This window comes from Mastacembelus armatus, chromosome 6 (genome assembly GCF_900324485.2).
Source record: "Mastacembelus armatus chromosome 6, fMasArm1.2, whole genome shotgun sequence".
Classification (NCBI taxonomy): domain Eukaryota; kingdom Metazoa; phylum Chordata; class Actinopteri; order Synbranchiformes; family Mastacembelidae; genus Mastacembelus; species Mastacembelus armatus.
In genome coordinates, this window is record NC_046638.1 from 2,027,100 (window position 1) to 2,044,587 (window position 17,488).

At 41.3% G+C, this 17,488-nt stretch overlaps 1 protein-coding gene across 1 annotated transcript in view; it reads right to left on the reverse strand.

Annotated features, from left to right (window-relative positions):
• Window positions 1-6,019: 6,019 nt before the first annotated feature.
• LOC113133592 (chemokine-like protein TAFA-5) overlaps window positions 6,020-17,488 on the reverse strand; it is a 28,410-nt gene continuing 16,941 nt past the window's right edge. Inside the window, exons 3-4 of the mRNA XM_026312502.1 lie at window positions 16,619-16,746; window positions 6,020-6,687 (exon numbers count right to left, since the gene is read on the reverse strand). Of these exons, the coding sequence (XP_026168287.1) occupies window positions 6,679-6,687; window positions 16,619-16,746 (137 nt within the window). The 3' untranslated portion in view covers window positions 6,020-6,678. The remainder of the gene's footprint in view (window positions 6,688-16,618; window positions 16,747-17,488) is intronic.

The window sequence follows — 17,488 nt, forward strand, 5'->3', positions numbered from 1 at the left end:
AGACAAAAAAGAGACAAATGATGAGAAAGTACCAGGAAATGATCACATACTTTCCATTTGACAACAAAAGGACCAAAGTCTGCATTTTAAACGACCATCTGTTCGTTACCAACTGAACCTCCAACTGTCTGCTGACAAAGGTTATATCTAAAAAAGTTGTTTCTGGCAGGCACAAAAATATATATTTCTTTTCAAAAGCATCTAAAGCTTCTCTTTTATGAGTTCAGAGCTTTTTTAAGAAGCTGTGGCCAAACCCTCCTGCACAGACACCTTGATGCTTGATAACACAAACTCAGCTGTTTCTGACAGTCTCCGACACGTTTCACCCTGTATGTCAGACTCTCCCCGTGGGTGACGAAGGGACGGTGTATTAACAGGATTACAGCGGCAGGGAGGAGGCAGGAAGCGGACGTTTTTTGTTGTGAAGCTGCTGGTTGTTCAGGAGCTCCAGAGACCAAAACGGATTGATTCACAGTCCACTGGAGACTCCTGAAAGTCACCTTCCTCTCTGCTTCACTGATACCGAAGAGACCGAGGGACTGAAGTCCACATCTGCTCTGTCCAGTCTTTGTCTAAACAGCAGCAACATTTAGTCCAGTTCAGTCAGTTTCCATGTCATTAGGTGAGATCTGATCTGTCACAATATTTAAAATGTCCATGTTCTTGTGTCCCTGTGACCCCCCATCACCTGCAGGAGGAGCATTTAAAATTCGACCCATGTGTCCCAAGACACATTCAGTGGACGGGAGGGTTTTGAAAAGTTCACAAAGTGACAATGAAATTGAAGCTCTGGCACCAAAAATCAACGGTTTTACAGGAACATTGTGAGAGGCCGGTTTTATTTCCACAGGTGGAGACGAGGTCAAAGTCCGTGGGCGGCGCCGAGCCGTCCGACGTCCCCTCCCCGTGTCGTAATGAGAGCTGACAGGATGGAAATGGGCTCTTAGCAGAGCTGGCAGTGGGGCCGATCCTTCTCATTTAGGTGTCGGATGAGTGGTCAGAGTCTGCAGCTGCTCAGGTTCACAAAGACCAAGTGAAGGAAACGCATCAGGGTGAAGTCACAATGCACAGGGCGGAGCTAACAATTAGCCCTCAGCACCTCAACCTCAGGTCTTTAGTTTATTCGGAGGTTAGAGTTTATGCAAAATGCAGCAAAATACTTTTTTATCAATTAAAAAACCATAAGAGACAGAATCCTGACCATGGGACACTGGCCTTGGCACTTGAGGTCTTGATTCTGTTTATTCTTGTGAACGCTGAAGAACCAGAGGCTAAATGAGTAAAAATCCAAACAGGGGTCAAAACCTAAAGCGGTCTGAGGTGAGTGACAGTCCAAGGAAGCCTAATAGACCAAGACAGTCCAGAATACAGGTAAAGCCATAAGGCAGTGGTCCCCAAACCTTTCCCTACTGGGGCCTGCTGTGGGTTTAAAGATTTTCAAGCCCTTCTACAGAAATAATCAAATCATCAGCAGAAACAAATCGGGTGTAGGTTATCAATAAACAGTCTTTGTTTGAGTCAGTCACACTTCAGCCATGTGCAGAGTAAAACTGGGTCTGGTCTGAAGCTGTTCTGTGTCTCTTTACCTGGTGTCCTGGTGTTTTTCTGCTGAGCCTCTGACGCTGCTGTAGTGAAGTGACTCAGCTCGTTCCTCGAGAAGTCACCTGGCTTCTCTTCGTCTCCAGGTGGCATCAGATCTCGTTCGGTTTCATCGTATCAGACGTTGACGTTTAGAGACACAACCCACTGCGTTCTCTCTCAGCAGCTGTTCTCCCCGTGAAGCCGAGGGCCAGATCTGCCTCATCATCTGTTCTGCTCTTTGTTTTGGTTCCTGCCACACTTCAAGCTGTGGCTGCTGGTTCGTCATCTGCTTTGTTTTGCTCCCTTTCACAAACCTCTCCATGCTGGCAGATAGAAACAGAGTCAGTGAAAAGGCTAATGGGGACAGGTGAATCTAATCAGGCAGATAATGAACATGGTGAAGCTGGAACTAAATAAACAAAAGTGGAAGAAAATCCAGCAACAGGAAGTTGCCAAGAATAGTGATAACCAAATAAAATTAATGATGGTGTTCATTACAACTTACCCTGAGGGTGATTGAAAATGTTGTGACTGTCCATCCAGTGGTTAAGATGCTTCTCTCTGGATCAAAGGTCCACCATGGCTTAAAAAACCATTATGGTTATCATAAGGGCAGCACGGTGGATTAGTGGTTAGCACTGTTGCCTCACAGCAAGAAGGTTCCTGGTTTGAAACCCATCAGGGGCCTTTCTGTGTGGAGTCTGCATGTTCTCCCTGTGCTTGTGTGGGTTTTCTCCAGGTACTCTGGTTTCCTCCCACAGTCCAAAAACATGTATGTCAGGTTGATTGGTGACTCTAAATTGCCCATAGGAGTGAGTGTGAGTGTGTGAGGTTGTTTGTCTCTATGTGGCCCTGTGATGGACTGGGGACCTGTCCAGGGTGGACCCCTGCCTTTCACCCAAAGAGAGCTGGGATAGGCTCCAGCTGATCCCTGGGACCCTGGTTAGGACTAAGGGGGTACAGATGATGGATGGATGTTTATCAGGAGTTTATCAGAAAATTCAGAGCTGGTGTGGAAAATCCATCTTTGCCTTATTCTCTTGAACATCCAACACATCTGATTTCCAGAATAAGAGTCCTAGCACTTCTTTGAAAAACACTCTCAGCTTCTCACACTGGTCTTCACTGCTGAGAAAACAAGGCTGGAATATCAAATGTGAGGAGCTGAAGCAGAGCGTGAACACACACACACACACACAGAACACACCAGCCCTCTCACAACACGGGTCACATTTTAATGGCATCGTGTCAGCGAGGCTGGCGGGGTTTAATAGAGCTCTGCTGAGCTTTGCCAAGTCTGGTTTAACATTCATAGACTGGTTCTCAGGCACAGACACAGTTTACATCAGGACTCTGAGGTTCCAAATAAAAAAAAAAACTCTAATGTGTTTGTGGTGAGAAATCTAGTATAAAACGACACCACAGAACTTTTTTATCAGCATGAACATCTCAGCTGCCCTTTGCCAAATGAGCAAGATGCCATTTAAAGACTGTTCTGAACCTAAATCCTACACACACTGATTATTGTTATGGTTATTATTCCTTTTTTATTATTCCTGTCACGTCCATTTAGCTTCCCAGGAATGTGCCCGTCAAGTCTACGAGTCTGCAGGGGCCGGAAAACCCAAACACACCCAGGCAGGAACCACTGATGAATGTTGGCAGCATCATTCAGCTGCTGCTGTAAACGGACTTTAGAGCTGCAGTGATGACTTCTGTCAGCCCTTCATCATCCTGATTTATGGAAAACAGCCGATGTAGAGGAGGAGCAGGTTTCTGGTGGTTTCCTGGTCTGTGTGTAAAAACTGGGCTAATAGCGCTGAGGAGGAGAAGTAGGCCAGAATATAAAGTTAATAAATAAAACAGGATAATGTAAGAGCAGTGAAACCTCAGAGAGCTCAGCCTACATTCTGCTCAGTATTTTTAGTTCATTTGAAGCTTGAAAACTGATGCATTCAGTCGGTGAATTCAGCAGGAAAATGTCTGAAGGCTTTGGTTCGACAGGGAGACGGCGGAGTCTGTAACACGGGTCTGAACCAGCTCTAGATTAAAGACCATTTACACAAACACACACACATATTTCTATCTCTATATCCACAGTAAACCACCTCTGAACAAACATGTTAGCTATTTTTCCGCTGCTCTGTGTTATCTGAAGGTCAGGGGCCTGATTAAATTGTTTAGATATCAAATCTTTATTTCATGATTAATTATCTCATTATCTGAAGATATCAAACCACCGCTGAGATCACAGCTTCATTATGTCATTATCTCCAAACCTCGTCTCAAGATTAAATCTTAATTATCTGTTTGGAAGCAGGTTTTCTTTATTTACACGTTCCTGAAACAGTTCGTACATCACAGTTTATATCTCTCATATGTGTAGTTTCTGATGTTTGTCTCTTTTTGTTTGATTTTTTTTAATGCTTTAGGTAATTTCAGAGTTTATATTTGTGTTTACACATTAGGTACCATTTTCAAACATGTCACTTGAGTTTAATCGCTCTAACTCTCACAGCCTTCACATTTAAAATTAAATTTCCAGCTCTTTCCACTGCTGATACTTTCACTGACACACCAATAGTTTTACATGTAAACCTTAATATTTCAGTCCTGGTTGATTAGGTGACCAGTCTGGTTACCTCTGGAGCAGAAAAGGAAGTTTAATACAGCAGCAAAAACCTTGCGAGCAGCTACTTTGTCAGAAACACAGAAGAAGACCAACAGGTGAACCTGGTTTCAGTGCAGCCAAACAAACTCATGTTGTTTTAATAAATAATCGTGATTCATGCTGCACAAAGTAAGAATACACAGCCGATGCTCCTTCTTGTTCAGTTACTGTTTGTAATATTCAATCCACTGATTAAAATGTTTTGTTTTGTAGACAAATTGATGGTGACTGCGTGTGGTGAATGCTGACCACTGCAGCAAATGCACTGAGGCTTTTTCAAAATAAAAGCCAGTTGAAAGTTTTAAATAAAATCATGTTGGATCAGTCAACTCCTTGTACATGTGACGAGTTGAGTCCTTGAGGGGAACGGGGACATCTAGAGATTTACTCTGTCATCAGAAGAAAAACGTTGGAGGTGAAAGACAGATGAGTTTCTGTTTTCTGTTTAATGAAAAACACGTATCTTAATGGCAGAGCATCAAAACAGAGATGTGAGTTCATCTTCTCTGGCTGATGGAGACAAAAAAGGCAATGACCGATAGGAAAACTGCATTCTGGGATTTGGTGTACATAACTCTCAATACCTGAGGGAAAACTGGATGCCACTTTCTCATAAAGGATTTAGAAGTTGCAACTAATGACTTTATCAATATCATTTTTTAAGTAGGTTTAGTTAAAAAAAGTCGTCCACTGGTATTTGTCCTTGTCCAACATGACGAATGATTTGTCATAAATGATTAATAACACTATTAGTTACAACTTACAAATGCTTTGTGGGGTTTATGACTTATCAGAGAGTGGAATCACTCAATTTTCCGACTTAGAAACCGTAAACAAGCTTTGAACAGCAGCCGTGTTCAAACCGCTGCAGCAGGTGTTCATCCAGTTTATGATCAGCAACATGAGCATCAAATGAGGTTTTCTACAAAGACACAACATAGAAAAATGATAAATGTTGAACTTTATGCATTTGAGAATATATTTAATGCTTTCTCCACCGCCCAAACTGACCAAACACTTGGGCTTCAGGAGTGAAATGGTTTTCTTCTTCCATTAAAACCTGCCAGGGTGACAACATGTTGTCCAAACGTGGCACTGTAACATCTGATTTAATGCGTAATGTAGTCTGGTGGAGAAGAGACAGAATCATCCAGGATTACTTTGCAGTTTTTTATGATAAATAGAGGAAAAAATGTTAGAGAAAATTTTACACTGAAAATACTGGGAAAGTCATCCGTCCACTAGGAGGCGCTGTAATTTATATTAAACCATCCACATGCCAACGATTTCCAAACAAGACCTGGACCCACACCGGTGGCTAATTTGGTCACAGGAGTACTCTGAGCTACATGCTAATATGCTAACAACAATAATGCTAACATATTAACGCTAAGCAGGTATTTTCACCCTGTTTACCATCTTAGGTTAGCATGTTAGCATGCTAATATGTAATCATTAGCACTAAACACAAAGTACAGCTGAGACGGATAATATGTCATTAGTTTGACAAGTTTTCAGTAACAAACCAAAGTTCTGGTTCTATATTTTAGTCCGGACCAGCGTGAGCAATGGACCGACACTGAGTCATGATTTAAAGATATTCTGTTATTTATATCTGAATTAAAATCAATTATCATGTGTTTTTTATTCGTGCTTCAGTTCTGGGGCCGACTGACTCAAAAAAAAAAAAAAAAAAAAGCAGTCAGTGAGACTAAAAAAAACATTTTCATGTTGAAAATCACATCAATTTTTAGCCAAAAGAAAAACTGACATTTAGTTTAAGATCAATTTTATTGTCCGATGGTCATTCAGTATTGTCTCGTTTCCAAAAAGTCCAAAAAAAAACGACATTCTCGCTCTGATTTACTGTAGTTTCATATTCTTATTAAAAAATACCCACCATGCATTTCACCTTCTCCACCAGACTGATGCTCAGCGTACAAACATCTGGACTGTCCCAACAGAAAACATCAACAGCTTTGTCTCTCGTCATACAGACACAAGTTTTATCATTAACTCATATACAATATAATTTTGCTCAGTTAAATCACTTATGACACCACGATGTGTTCATTTCTTTACATGAATGTGGCACTGCAGCGGCTCCTGAAAGTCTCTGTGCCCCTAAAATGTCTCATCGCTGGCTCTGTTCATCTTTGGTCTGTGCCAAGAAAAAGAAATCGATCCAGCGGCTCATCATAATCCTGATTTTCAAATCCCCTGGAAAATAAACTGAGTGCATTTCTTCATTGAAAGAAAATCAGGCTGCAGTTGGGAGTGTTGACGCCTCACCCCCGGGCACTGGTAACGGCTCGTGATTGGTCGCCAGCAGCTGTGGCGGCAGCGGATGCTCCGCTCAGCGATGACGGACGATGGACGATGGGAACCGTTCTTTCTCTGGGGATCGTGTGTCCTGGTCGACCCTGTCAAGAGACCTGGAGGACAGAAAGGAGCAGCGTTAGGGAGGGAAACCATCACAACCAGTCGATGCCAAATAAAATACATAAATATTGCCAGTACAGCTGCTGCCCAACAGAATAGGTGCAATAAATGTTGATAAGTGCAATACTACATATAACAATGAGCACTATAAGGAAAAATAAAGCATAAAAACAAAGTTGCTGATTAGGTTCAGTCTCTGTTTGAATCTAACTCCTGTTTTCCTTCCAGCTGGTGTCAGCGAGTGTCTCGATTTGAGCGACTCGGCTGGGCTTCATTAGGATAAATGAGCCTCACAGAGACCAGAGAATTAAAAACCCACACAGGCCTTTGGCCAATTAAAGAACTCAAACTGAACAGAGTCAGCGACAGGAGGAGAATTTATAGTAGAACACGTCTCTGCATGTTAGAGGCACAGAGGGAGGACGTAACAAGCCCAGTAAATCTTCCAGCTCCGGCTCTGAGCCCACTGGCTCCTACTGAAGATGTAAAATCAGCTCACAAATGTTTGGTTTCAAAAAAGGTTATACTTTTCTGAAACAGCTGGTGACTGCGGTTTTTGCGAACAGGAGGAAACACTGATTTGTTGCCTAAATGTAAATATCACCGGACTTAGTATAATGAAAGAGCAGAAAGTGTCCCGATATAGAAATTAAAGGAGCTACAACTGAGCAAATAAAGTTTTCTTTAGATTTCAGGCACAGTGTGATTTGCTTTGGTGTTTAGGTCACAGACTTTGCGTCTCACAGCGTGTGGACATGTCCTGCTGAAGCTCTGAGACATGAAGCTCTGGGGACGAGTGGCGACACTGCTCCACGGATGCAGAGCTGACTGTAATTGTTTCCAGGTGAAGACTCACATGAAGAAGAAGCGGCAGGCGGCAGCAGCAACACTATGAGCTGCTCACCTCTGAATTATTCATGTGCCTCATGTTTGACTGCAGCTGGAATCCTAAAAAAGACGGAGCAGTCAGACAAGGACGAGTTGGATTACGCTGAGAACATCACTCAGAAGCAGCATCAGCATTCAGACCGTCCCTGAACACTGATCCTCTCACGGCTGATTAAACATGGACGTGAAGGTGTGTGTGTGGAAAATTTCAGATCTGCTTCTATCTGAGCTCCAGGCCTGGACTCAAGAGCGGGACTTCACTCTGAACTGGACAGAACTTTCCAGACTGGCACATTTTAGTTCCTACTTTCAGGATTACAATTAGAAGCATTTTAACAATTCGTGCCAATATCCCATAAAATGGAGAAGAGCTCCAGAGACATCCTGAGTAGTTATTAAGCTCATTAATGGATTTATTTCTCGATTATTTCTTCTGGGAATCTGTGGTTGATTCCTGTGCTCATCCTCAGCTCTGGTATCGGTTTGTATAAACACCTGGCTGTGAATTTAAAACTCCCTCCCAGCGGGAGAAGACAAAGTGACGTGTGTCAGGTGTTTCGTTTTCATCATCTTACTATAATTGATCCCATTGGGCCGTTGGGCCAATCAGAGCGCAGGTCTGAAGCGTGTGGGCCCAGCTGTTCATGTGGTGTCGGGGGACGAGGAGCGACATCATCTCATGACGTCCAGTTGTTTCTGTTGTTTGTCTGATCGAAGCTTTTAATACTGGGCTGATGTTCTGAGTTCACACTGAAGGAGACTGATCGAATAAATAATATTAATAACACACCACACAGGCTGTTTTTATTATTATTAGTTGGTGTTTTCTGTTTGGTTATGTCTAGAAATGAATTATTCTGTGTTCCTGCTGATGTTATTTCACTGTTTGTCTGCAAATTGATTCCTTTGTAATACTTGTAGACTGTTTTTGTCTATTTTTTTGAAGGGAGCAGTATCATATTGGATGTGCTGTACATTCATCATTTTCAACACTACTGCTGACCTCCATGTTTGCACAAACACCAAAACAATATTTTGGATTTTTAACAGGGTTTGATTTAACCAACCCTGTATCCATCATCTGATACACACTTTATTTTTACATGTATACATGTACATACATACACGTACATGGCGTATTTTAAAGCTGCTGTTTGTCCTCATCTTTGTGCTGCGTAATCACTTGTCCTGTATGTTTTTAAAATGATAAATGGTGGAACCAAAAACAAGTTTCCACAACTTATAAAACATGTTTTTAGTTCCAGATGTTGAAGTTTTGCTGCTCCTGTTTTGGGGTTCGGTACAAACTCGGGGGAGGTGACCAGACTCATTGATCCTGTCAATCATTTTCTAACTTTTTCAGCAAAACTGCTTGAACATGTTTGGTGTGAAGTTGCTGAACTTACAGAATTAAAAGTTTTGTTTATTTGTTTTAAAAAATGTTTAAATAATTTAATGTAATAATCTCCTTAACTTTTCCCTTAAGACAGTTAAAAGTTAATAAAATGTTCTTTCAGCCTGTCAGGTTTGGCATCTTGACACTTTGGGATGTTGACTAGAATTTGAAATGAAGTCTTGGGAGTTTGAACAGCGCGAGTGTGAGATGAACAGGTGTTTTCGGTTTTCAGGTGGAGGTGAAGAGGTTAAAACTGCAGCGTGCTGTTCGGCTTGGAGCAGCTGTACATATTCAACATTTAATTTCCAGCATTCGCACATGGTCATTACAGTCCATGGAGCAGAGGTGTAATTTGCCTTTGTAAAGGTATAATCAGAAATCGCAGCAGAAGCAGAACTCATTTGTGACTCACTGCACCTGCAGTTTATTTTTTACCTGTTTGTATGTGTCTGTATGTATCTGTATGTCTGTATGTCTGTATGTCTGTATGTGTCTGTATGTCTGTATGTGTCTGTATGTCTGTATGTCTGTATGTGTCTGTATGTGTCTGTATGTGTCTGTATGTCTGTATGTGTCTGTATGTCTGTATGTGTCTGTATGTGTCTGTATGTGTCTGTATGTGTCTGTATGTCTGTATGTGTCTGTATGTGTCTGTATGTCTGTATGTGTCTGTATGTCTGTATGTGTCTGTATGTGTCTGTATGTGTCTGTATGTGTCTGTATGTGTCTGTATGTCTGCATGTGTCTGTATGTCTGTATGTTTCTGTATGTCTGTATGTGTCTGTATGTCTGTATGTGTCTGTATGTCTGTATGTGTCTGTTTGTGTCTGTATGTGTCTGTATGTGTCTGTTTGTGTCTGTATGTGTCTGTATGTGTCTGTATGTGTCTGTATGTGTCTGTATGTGTCTGTATGTGTCTGTATGTCTGTATGTGTCTGTATGTCTGTATGTGTCTGTATGTCTGTATGTGTCTGTATGTCTGTATGTGTCTGTATGTGTCTGTATGTCTGTATGTGTCTGTATGTGTCTGTATGTCTGTTTGTGTCTGTATGTGTCTGTATGTGTCTGTTTGTGTCTGTATGTCTGTATGTGTCTGTATGTGTCTGTTTGTCTGTATGTGTCTGTATGTGTCTGTATGTGTCTGTTTGTGTCTGTATGTGTCTGTTTGTGTGTGTTTGTTCTGTAGTGTCTGTATGTGTCTGTATGTGTCTGTATGTGTCTGTATGTGTCTGTATGTGTCTGTATGTGTCTGTTTGTGTCTGTATGTGTCTGTATGCCTGTATGTGTCTGTATGTGTCTGTATGTGTCTGTATGTGTCTGTATGTGTCTATATGTGTCTGTATGTCTGTATGTGTCTGTATGTGTCTGTTTGTGTCTGTATGTGTCTGTATGTGTCTGTATGTGTCTGTATGTGTCTGTATGTCTGTTTGTGTCTGTATGTGTCTGTATGTCTGTTGTGTCTTGTGTCTGTATGTGTCTGTATGCCTGTATGTGTCTGTATGTGTCTGTATGTGTCTGTATGTGTCTGTATGTCTGTATGTGTCTGTATGTGTCTGTATGTGTCTGTATGTGTCTGTATGTGTCTGTATGTGTCTGTATGTGTCTGTATGTCTGTTTGTGTCTGTATGTGTCTGTATGCCTGTATGTGTCTGTATGTGTCTGTATGTGTCTGTATGTCTGTATGTGTCTGTATGTGTCTGTATGTCTGTATGTGTCTGTATGTGTCTGTATGTCTGTATGTGTCTGTATGTGTCTGTATGTGTCTGTATGTGTCTGTATGTCTGTATGTGTCTGTATGTGTCTGTATGTGTCTGTATGTGTCTGTATGTGTCTGTATGTGTCTGTATGTCTGTATGTGTCTGTATGTGTCTGTATGTGTCTGTATGTCTGTATGTGTCTGTATGTGTCTGTATGTGTCTGTATGTGTCTGTATGTGTCTGTATGTGTCTGTATGTCTGTATATCTGTATGTGTCTGTATGTCTGTATGTGTCTGTGTCTGTGTGTGTCTGTGTGTGTCTGTATGTGTCTGTATGTGTCTGTATGTGTCTGTATGTCTGTATGTGTCTGTATGTGTCTGTTTGTGTCTGTATGTGTCTGTATGTGTCTGTATGTGTCTGTATGTGTCTGTATGTCTGTATGTGTCTGTATGTGTCTGTATGTGTCTGTGTGTCTGTGTGTGTCTGTATGTGTCTGTATGTGTCTGTATGTGTCTGTATGTCTGTATGTGTCTGTATGTGTCTGTATGTCTGTATGTGTCTGTATGTGTCTGTTTGTGTCTGTGTGTGTCTGTGTGTGTCTGTATGTGTCTGTATGTGTCTGTATGTGTCTGTATGTGTCTGTATGTGTCTGTATGTGTCTGTTTGTGTCTGTATGTGTCTGTATGTGTCTGTATGTGTCTGTATGTGTCTGTATGTGTCTGTATGTGTCTGTATTATTGAGGTTTGAAACTTGCAGGTACTTTCAATTTAGTTTCAGGGAGAAAAAGCGAGAGGAGCAAATCACAGTCTGCTCAGTCGGACAGAAATCCAATTCTCCTTGCAGAGGACAACTATTATCTTTGAACACAGCCTGATGCAAATTCAGTGAGAGAAAATCCAAATTGTCTTTAGAACAAGAACGAATGGCAGCTCATCTTCACCTTGTTTTCTGTCAGGTGGACTAAAAATCTCCCCCGTACACATTCAGAGGTAGAAAAAATACGCAGTGATTAAGCTCTGAACACTAACAAACATGGAAACATTCAGGATGATGATTCAGATCTGAGCTGCTGCTGAAGCTTCCAGGGGAATCTTCCAGTTTTCATTCACATCAGATCAGGAATCACAGCTTCACATTCCTGCACCAGTCGCTCAAAGGCAGACTTGAGTTTTCCAGTTTTCCATCCAGACTCCTGTGTGTCAGCTGTTTGTCTCAGTGAATAACAGGGATCTTTGGAAGCTCCAGCCTGGACACCATGATGACTAAAGCCTAGTCTAGAAAAAAGAAGATCCAATGCTCGTCCATTACAGCTCAGCTCTCCTTAAGAGGAAGCTGGTGTTAACTACAATGGGTGAGACACTGGGATGCAGCGGGCGCAATGCATCCTGGGTGTTGTAGGATTCTTGGAAGGTTTTGGAATTGTGACTGGTTTTCTCCAGTCACAGGGCCTTTTATAGTTTGTTATAGTGAAATACAAGGTATTACATTATATTTTGGAAAGAGACAATCACCATTTAAGGCATAATTTCATCAACTCAGTGCTAAATACATTTATTTATGTGTTTGCCATTTTCCACACCAGTGAACAATATTAACATCTCTGATTCAGCTTTACTCATTTTTCACCCCCCTGCACACGCTCACCTTCACCAGTCTGCTCCGCCAGTGTCTGGTCATTTCACAAAAGCCTTATTTTCCCCTATTATCTAATACCTGAAAGTCTATTTAGTACTTGTTTATGTTGCACTGCTTTGAATTCACCTTTTATGTGATAAATCTGACTCATCTCTGTCTTATAATGCTGCACAGCACAGCCACACAGCAGCAGTTTATACAGTGCTGATGTCCTCTCTGTGCTTTATTAGCCTGTAAACAAGCCAACAAGGCTTCAGCTGCTTTCTGTAATTGGAGATTAGAGAAACTTGACTCTCCAGCAGCACCAGTAATAACCTCTACAACTAATTTTTACTCATTTACTCTCTCCCAAGTTCTCCTGCACACTGATACATGCAACCACACATATTCACATTTGCAGGGATCAAAGCTTCAGGCAGAGACGCTGCACATCGTTATCAAAGAGTTATCAAAGCTGAAGGAAACCTCATTTTAAAGCACAATTTTGCCTATAAAAATAAATGATGAAGGCTGCCAATGTTTGAAATTACAGCAAACGTTAAATAAACATAAAAATAGCTGCAAATAAGATCATTAACTAGTGGAGAAACAACGCGATGTAGTTCTTTTTATGTCAACACACAGACTTAGCTCAAACTCATGTCAAAGCCCATAAACAAATGAAGAGCAAGAAGCAGATCAGAGGCTCTGAGGAGAGAAGCCCACGTTTTAGAAGGAGAAAAGAAATTAAATCAGAGCGACAGAAATGATGAGAGAAATGAGCTTCCCCCTGTCGTTCGTTACACATCACTTTAACTCACATCACTGCTCTCCAACAGCAAACAAAGCCTTCACTTATCAGAGCGTGTGTGTGTGTGTGTGTGTGTGTGTGTGTGTTTTCTGCAGCTGGGAGTAAACTGGAAACTAGTGTAATTGCTTTATGATGAATTGCAGCTGGTGATGAGAAAGAATGAGCTCCGTTTCTATTTATTTCACTTCCAAAGCAAAAACAAGCCAGAAATTGTCTCATTAATATTGCAAACCTGAGGCTTCTTCAAATATTAAAGAGAGCTATGAACCTGTTTTTAATATCCTCGGAGCCTATAGATGTTTAAAACCTCCAGAGAGATTACAGTCCGGTGCCGAAACACACAGGTGCGTTTTAAACTTCGCCCTCCTTAAGCTGTTTCTTCTTGGACTACGCTAACAGGAAAGGTTTTATTTCTGTCTGAGTCGGCTGTGAGAGCTGCTCCACCTGCTCCATTATTTCCTAATCATTTCTTGAAAGAGTCATGTAGTTTGGTGCAAATTACAGGAAAAGATGCTAAGTGTGCATGTCCAACCCAAATTGGGCACATCTGCAGGACAAAACAGAAACAAAATGAGGGTTTTTCTGCACATTAAAACAGGCAAGTTCCCCAGGAAACCTACATTTATTTCACATTCCCACAAAATATTCACACAAGCACAATGTGAGTTATATATGGAAGGAGATAAACACCCCATATGGCTGCAGGAAGACGACTGGGCAGATACAGATCGCAATATGTTCAGTTTCAACATTCAAAAAGATATTTTTGGAGAAAGTGTTGTCTAAAACACATGAAGCCATTTGTCAAAAGGAATTTTGATGCTGTTATTACATTAATTAGTGAAGTCGAGCAGAAAACGGTGGTGGTGGGGCACAGCAGTAGCCACATTAAAAGATTGTCTGACAGATCCAGAACCATCAGCCAAAGATTTCAGCCTCTTTCGCAGTCTGGGACCGACCAGAATCACACCGATGTGAGAGAAACCTTCAGAGGGGTCCAGGGTACAAGTGGGCCAGTGGTGTTAAAAAGTGGATCCATGTAAAACAACAGCTGTATTTTTTAAAAAGCTTCCCCATTAAATCTTCTGTGTTTTCTGCATGGCCCTGTAAGCGTTAAACCCCCCAAGGCTGAGTGAATGTCATCTGTTCCTCTGATCCTGCTTTCTGAGTTTTAATGAACGCCGGCTCCTCTCCTCGTGTACACGGTGGAGTCTTGTGGCGGTTCGCCCACTCCACTGCTGCGTCTCTGTAATTTAATTTGCTTTCCAGATCTGCTGTCCTTCATTAGCAGAGGAGCTTGTTTGTGTGAAGCTGCTTTAAAAAAAGAGAGATTTTCTTGATGGAACAACACGCTGCCACCTTTCAACTAAATGATGTTGAAATGTTGCTTCTATCAGAGCAGGATGAGATCCAGCCATTGGAAGAAGAGAAAATCATCCTGTCTGGCATCTTTTAGGTCATTCACGCCTTTAACATTCAGAATATCTTCACTGAATCAACATGAATTATTCATTTAAAATAAGAGTTGGGGCTTTTAGGGGATTTATCGGTGGGTTCATGCGTGGATTTGTTAATTAAGGGATTTTTATGTCTAGATTCAAGAAAAGGCACGTTAGATTTATCCATCAAGTCTATTGCATAAACCCGCACTCTTAACCTTTAACTACTGCCTTTACTGTTTTTTAACATGTGGATATTATTGTGTACAAAGTCACATTCAATTAGAGTCAGTCAGCAAAGACTGAAAACCCCCAAATATGTCTGATTTCAGATGTCCTGAATTGTTGCAGTGCAGTTTCTCTGCCCGTCTGCGTCCTCAGGAGGCCGAGAGGCGACGCTCCAACGATCCGCCGCTCGCTCTGCCGTCCATCTTTAAAACAACACGTTCCCAGTGGAGCAAAAGCTCTCAGACCGGACAGACAGGAGAGAGGTTTCTAACTGGACGAAGTCGGCTGCGATTTGACAGACTTTGTAACTCAGGCAGGGAAGTGACCGGACTCAGACCGACCAACCAGAACGCCCAAATAACCAGGAGGATGCACGACGCAGCACGTCAGCTTTCAGACACTCACAGGAAACTCTCAGCTCTGACAGCAGACACCAAGGCTTAATAGTCTTTCTGCACTAATCTCTTTTCTTAGACCACATGCAAACTGGAAACCTGATTTCTGTAATGAGCAGGGGATTAAAGAAACTCAATTTTTCCTGGAGAAAACTGATTTCCTCACTGTATATACACTTTAGAGGGTTTCTAATCAGCTTTACATACAAGTTTCTCTAATATGCAAAGTTCAGACTGGAAAAGGCTGAAAATAACAGTTAGTTTAATTATCCAAGTGGGAAAAATGTCTGTGCTGGACCATTGTCCTGCCAGGCCCTGAGTCAAATGTCTGGATCCTCGTCCTTCAGGAGTCCTGGCCTCTTCTTTGTCCTTCTCTCCCTCATTGTTTTCTTTGATTCTCTAAAGTGTGTTTGTTTTGTTTTAAAGTGTGTGTTGTACTGAACAATGGCCCTGAGAGCTCAACACGCTGCAAAAAGAGGAAACAACCAATTTTGCATTTTTCCATGTTGTTCTTTATCCAAATCAAGGATGGACAAATAAAAATTTGTGATTTGTGATGTTGAGCTGTAGAAATATCACAGTTATAACGGATGAAGACAATGTAAGCTCCAGAAAAAAACAGCTTGAGTGGAGATTGTTCTGTCATAAGCAAACAAGAAACGCATTTTGTTTGTGTGCAGGGTTCTTTGGTTTATACTGGGAACAGAACAGGTGATGTGATAACCAATATATGTGTCACAGGTCAATCCAATCATTTTGTGTCTTTACCATATTCAGGCCTGTTTGGTTTGAGCCACAATATACAAGTTAAATATTTAGTCATTCTATTAACAACTAAACAAATGAAACAGAAATAATAATAATAATAATAATAAAAAAACACTAAAATTAAAAATGATCTAAAATGAAATTACCGTATTTTCCAGACTATAAGTTTTTGCTAAAAGCAAATAATATTCCTGTGCGGTCTATAGTCCAGAAAATACGGTAAACACAAAGAAAGAAAGTATTTAAAATCCTTAAAATAACAGTCACCACTGAATCAAAGATTTGGATGTTTTATATAAACATATATATATATATTTATATAAGCTCCTCTGTTACAGGTTAAACCACATTTGGTCCCATGTGCAGCACATGGTGCCATTTAAAGGTCCATTTAAATAGTTTCATGAGATGAGCCAGAAATCAGTGTTGACACTGTGAAGGTTGATTTTCTGTCTGGCTCACTCTCAGCTCAACAATAACCTCAGAAGATCATAGACCTACAGACTGCAAGACCTGAGGGCATGATGGGAAACACCTGAGCGTCCCCTGATCTAAGAACTGACTGGATCTAACAAGGTTATTTAGTTGTTCTAAGTTACAGAAACACTTTGATAACAAATGGACTTGAGGATCCAGTTACACAACAGTCACAAATCAGACCGAACGTGTTGAAATTCATTGCTCACCGTGGTGGTCTTGACTCGGCCTCCAGGCTGCGTGCAGGTCCAGCCCGACTGATTGACCAGGAGATCACAACCTTCGTCGTCCAAACACGGAGTCATGTCGCACCACTGTCGACTCCTGACGATACGAACTGAGGAGGAACAGAAAACAGGTGAGTTTATTTTGCGTCTGTCTCATATTAGATTTCTATATATCCGTCAGTGACTCGCTTGAACTTTCACTTTCTCATAAACAGGTTACGGTTAATAAATAATAATCTAATCTCAGGGTTTAATTAAAGCTCCTCTGTGCAGCCTCTGGGCAGTTTTTTTTTTTTTTGAGTGATGTGTTTCATGCTTCGTTTTTCTACTTTAACTGTTCAAAAAGTCTTGAGTGAAATCAAACACAGAAAATAAAACTTGGTCCAACATCAGAGAGCGGTTTCTGTTTACTGTACACACCTCCTCCTCATCACACACTCAGCTATTTATAAAGAAATAGGACATTCTCACAACCACATTTGCATATTGTGGCTCCCTGATTGGCCCACAGAGGGTGGGGGTGATGAAGAGGAGGAGGAGGAAGAGTGTGTTGGGTTGTGGAGTGTAGTTTAGCAGAAACAGCTAAGAAGAAACAAACACCATCAAAGAACAAAGTGCAAGTTCAGATATCCCGACCTTTAATCCCTAGGTATGGGTCAAGCACAATCAACAATGGATCCTACATTTCCCATAGTGCAACTGGAACTCCACAAGTGCCACACCTTCAGTTTATAAAACTGGTATTTTCAAGTTGTTCTCATTCTAGTCTCAAAAGACTTTAAACCGCTATTCACTCACTTTGACCCATTAACTGAAGTGTGTGATTAAAATTGGGGGAATTACCCTTTAAAG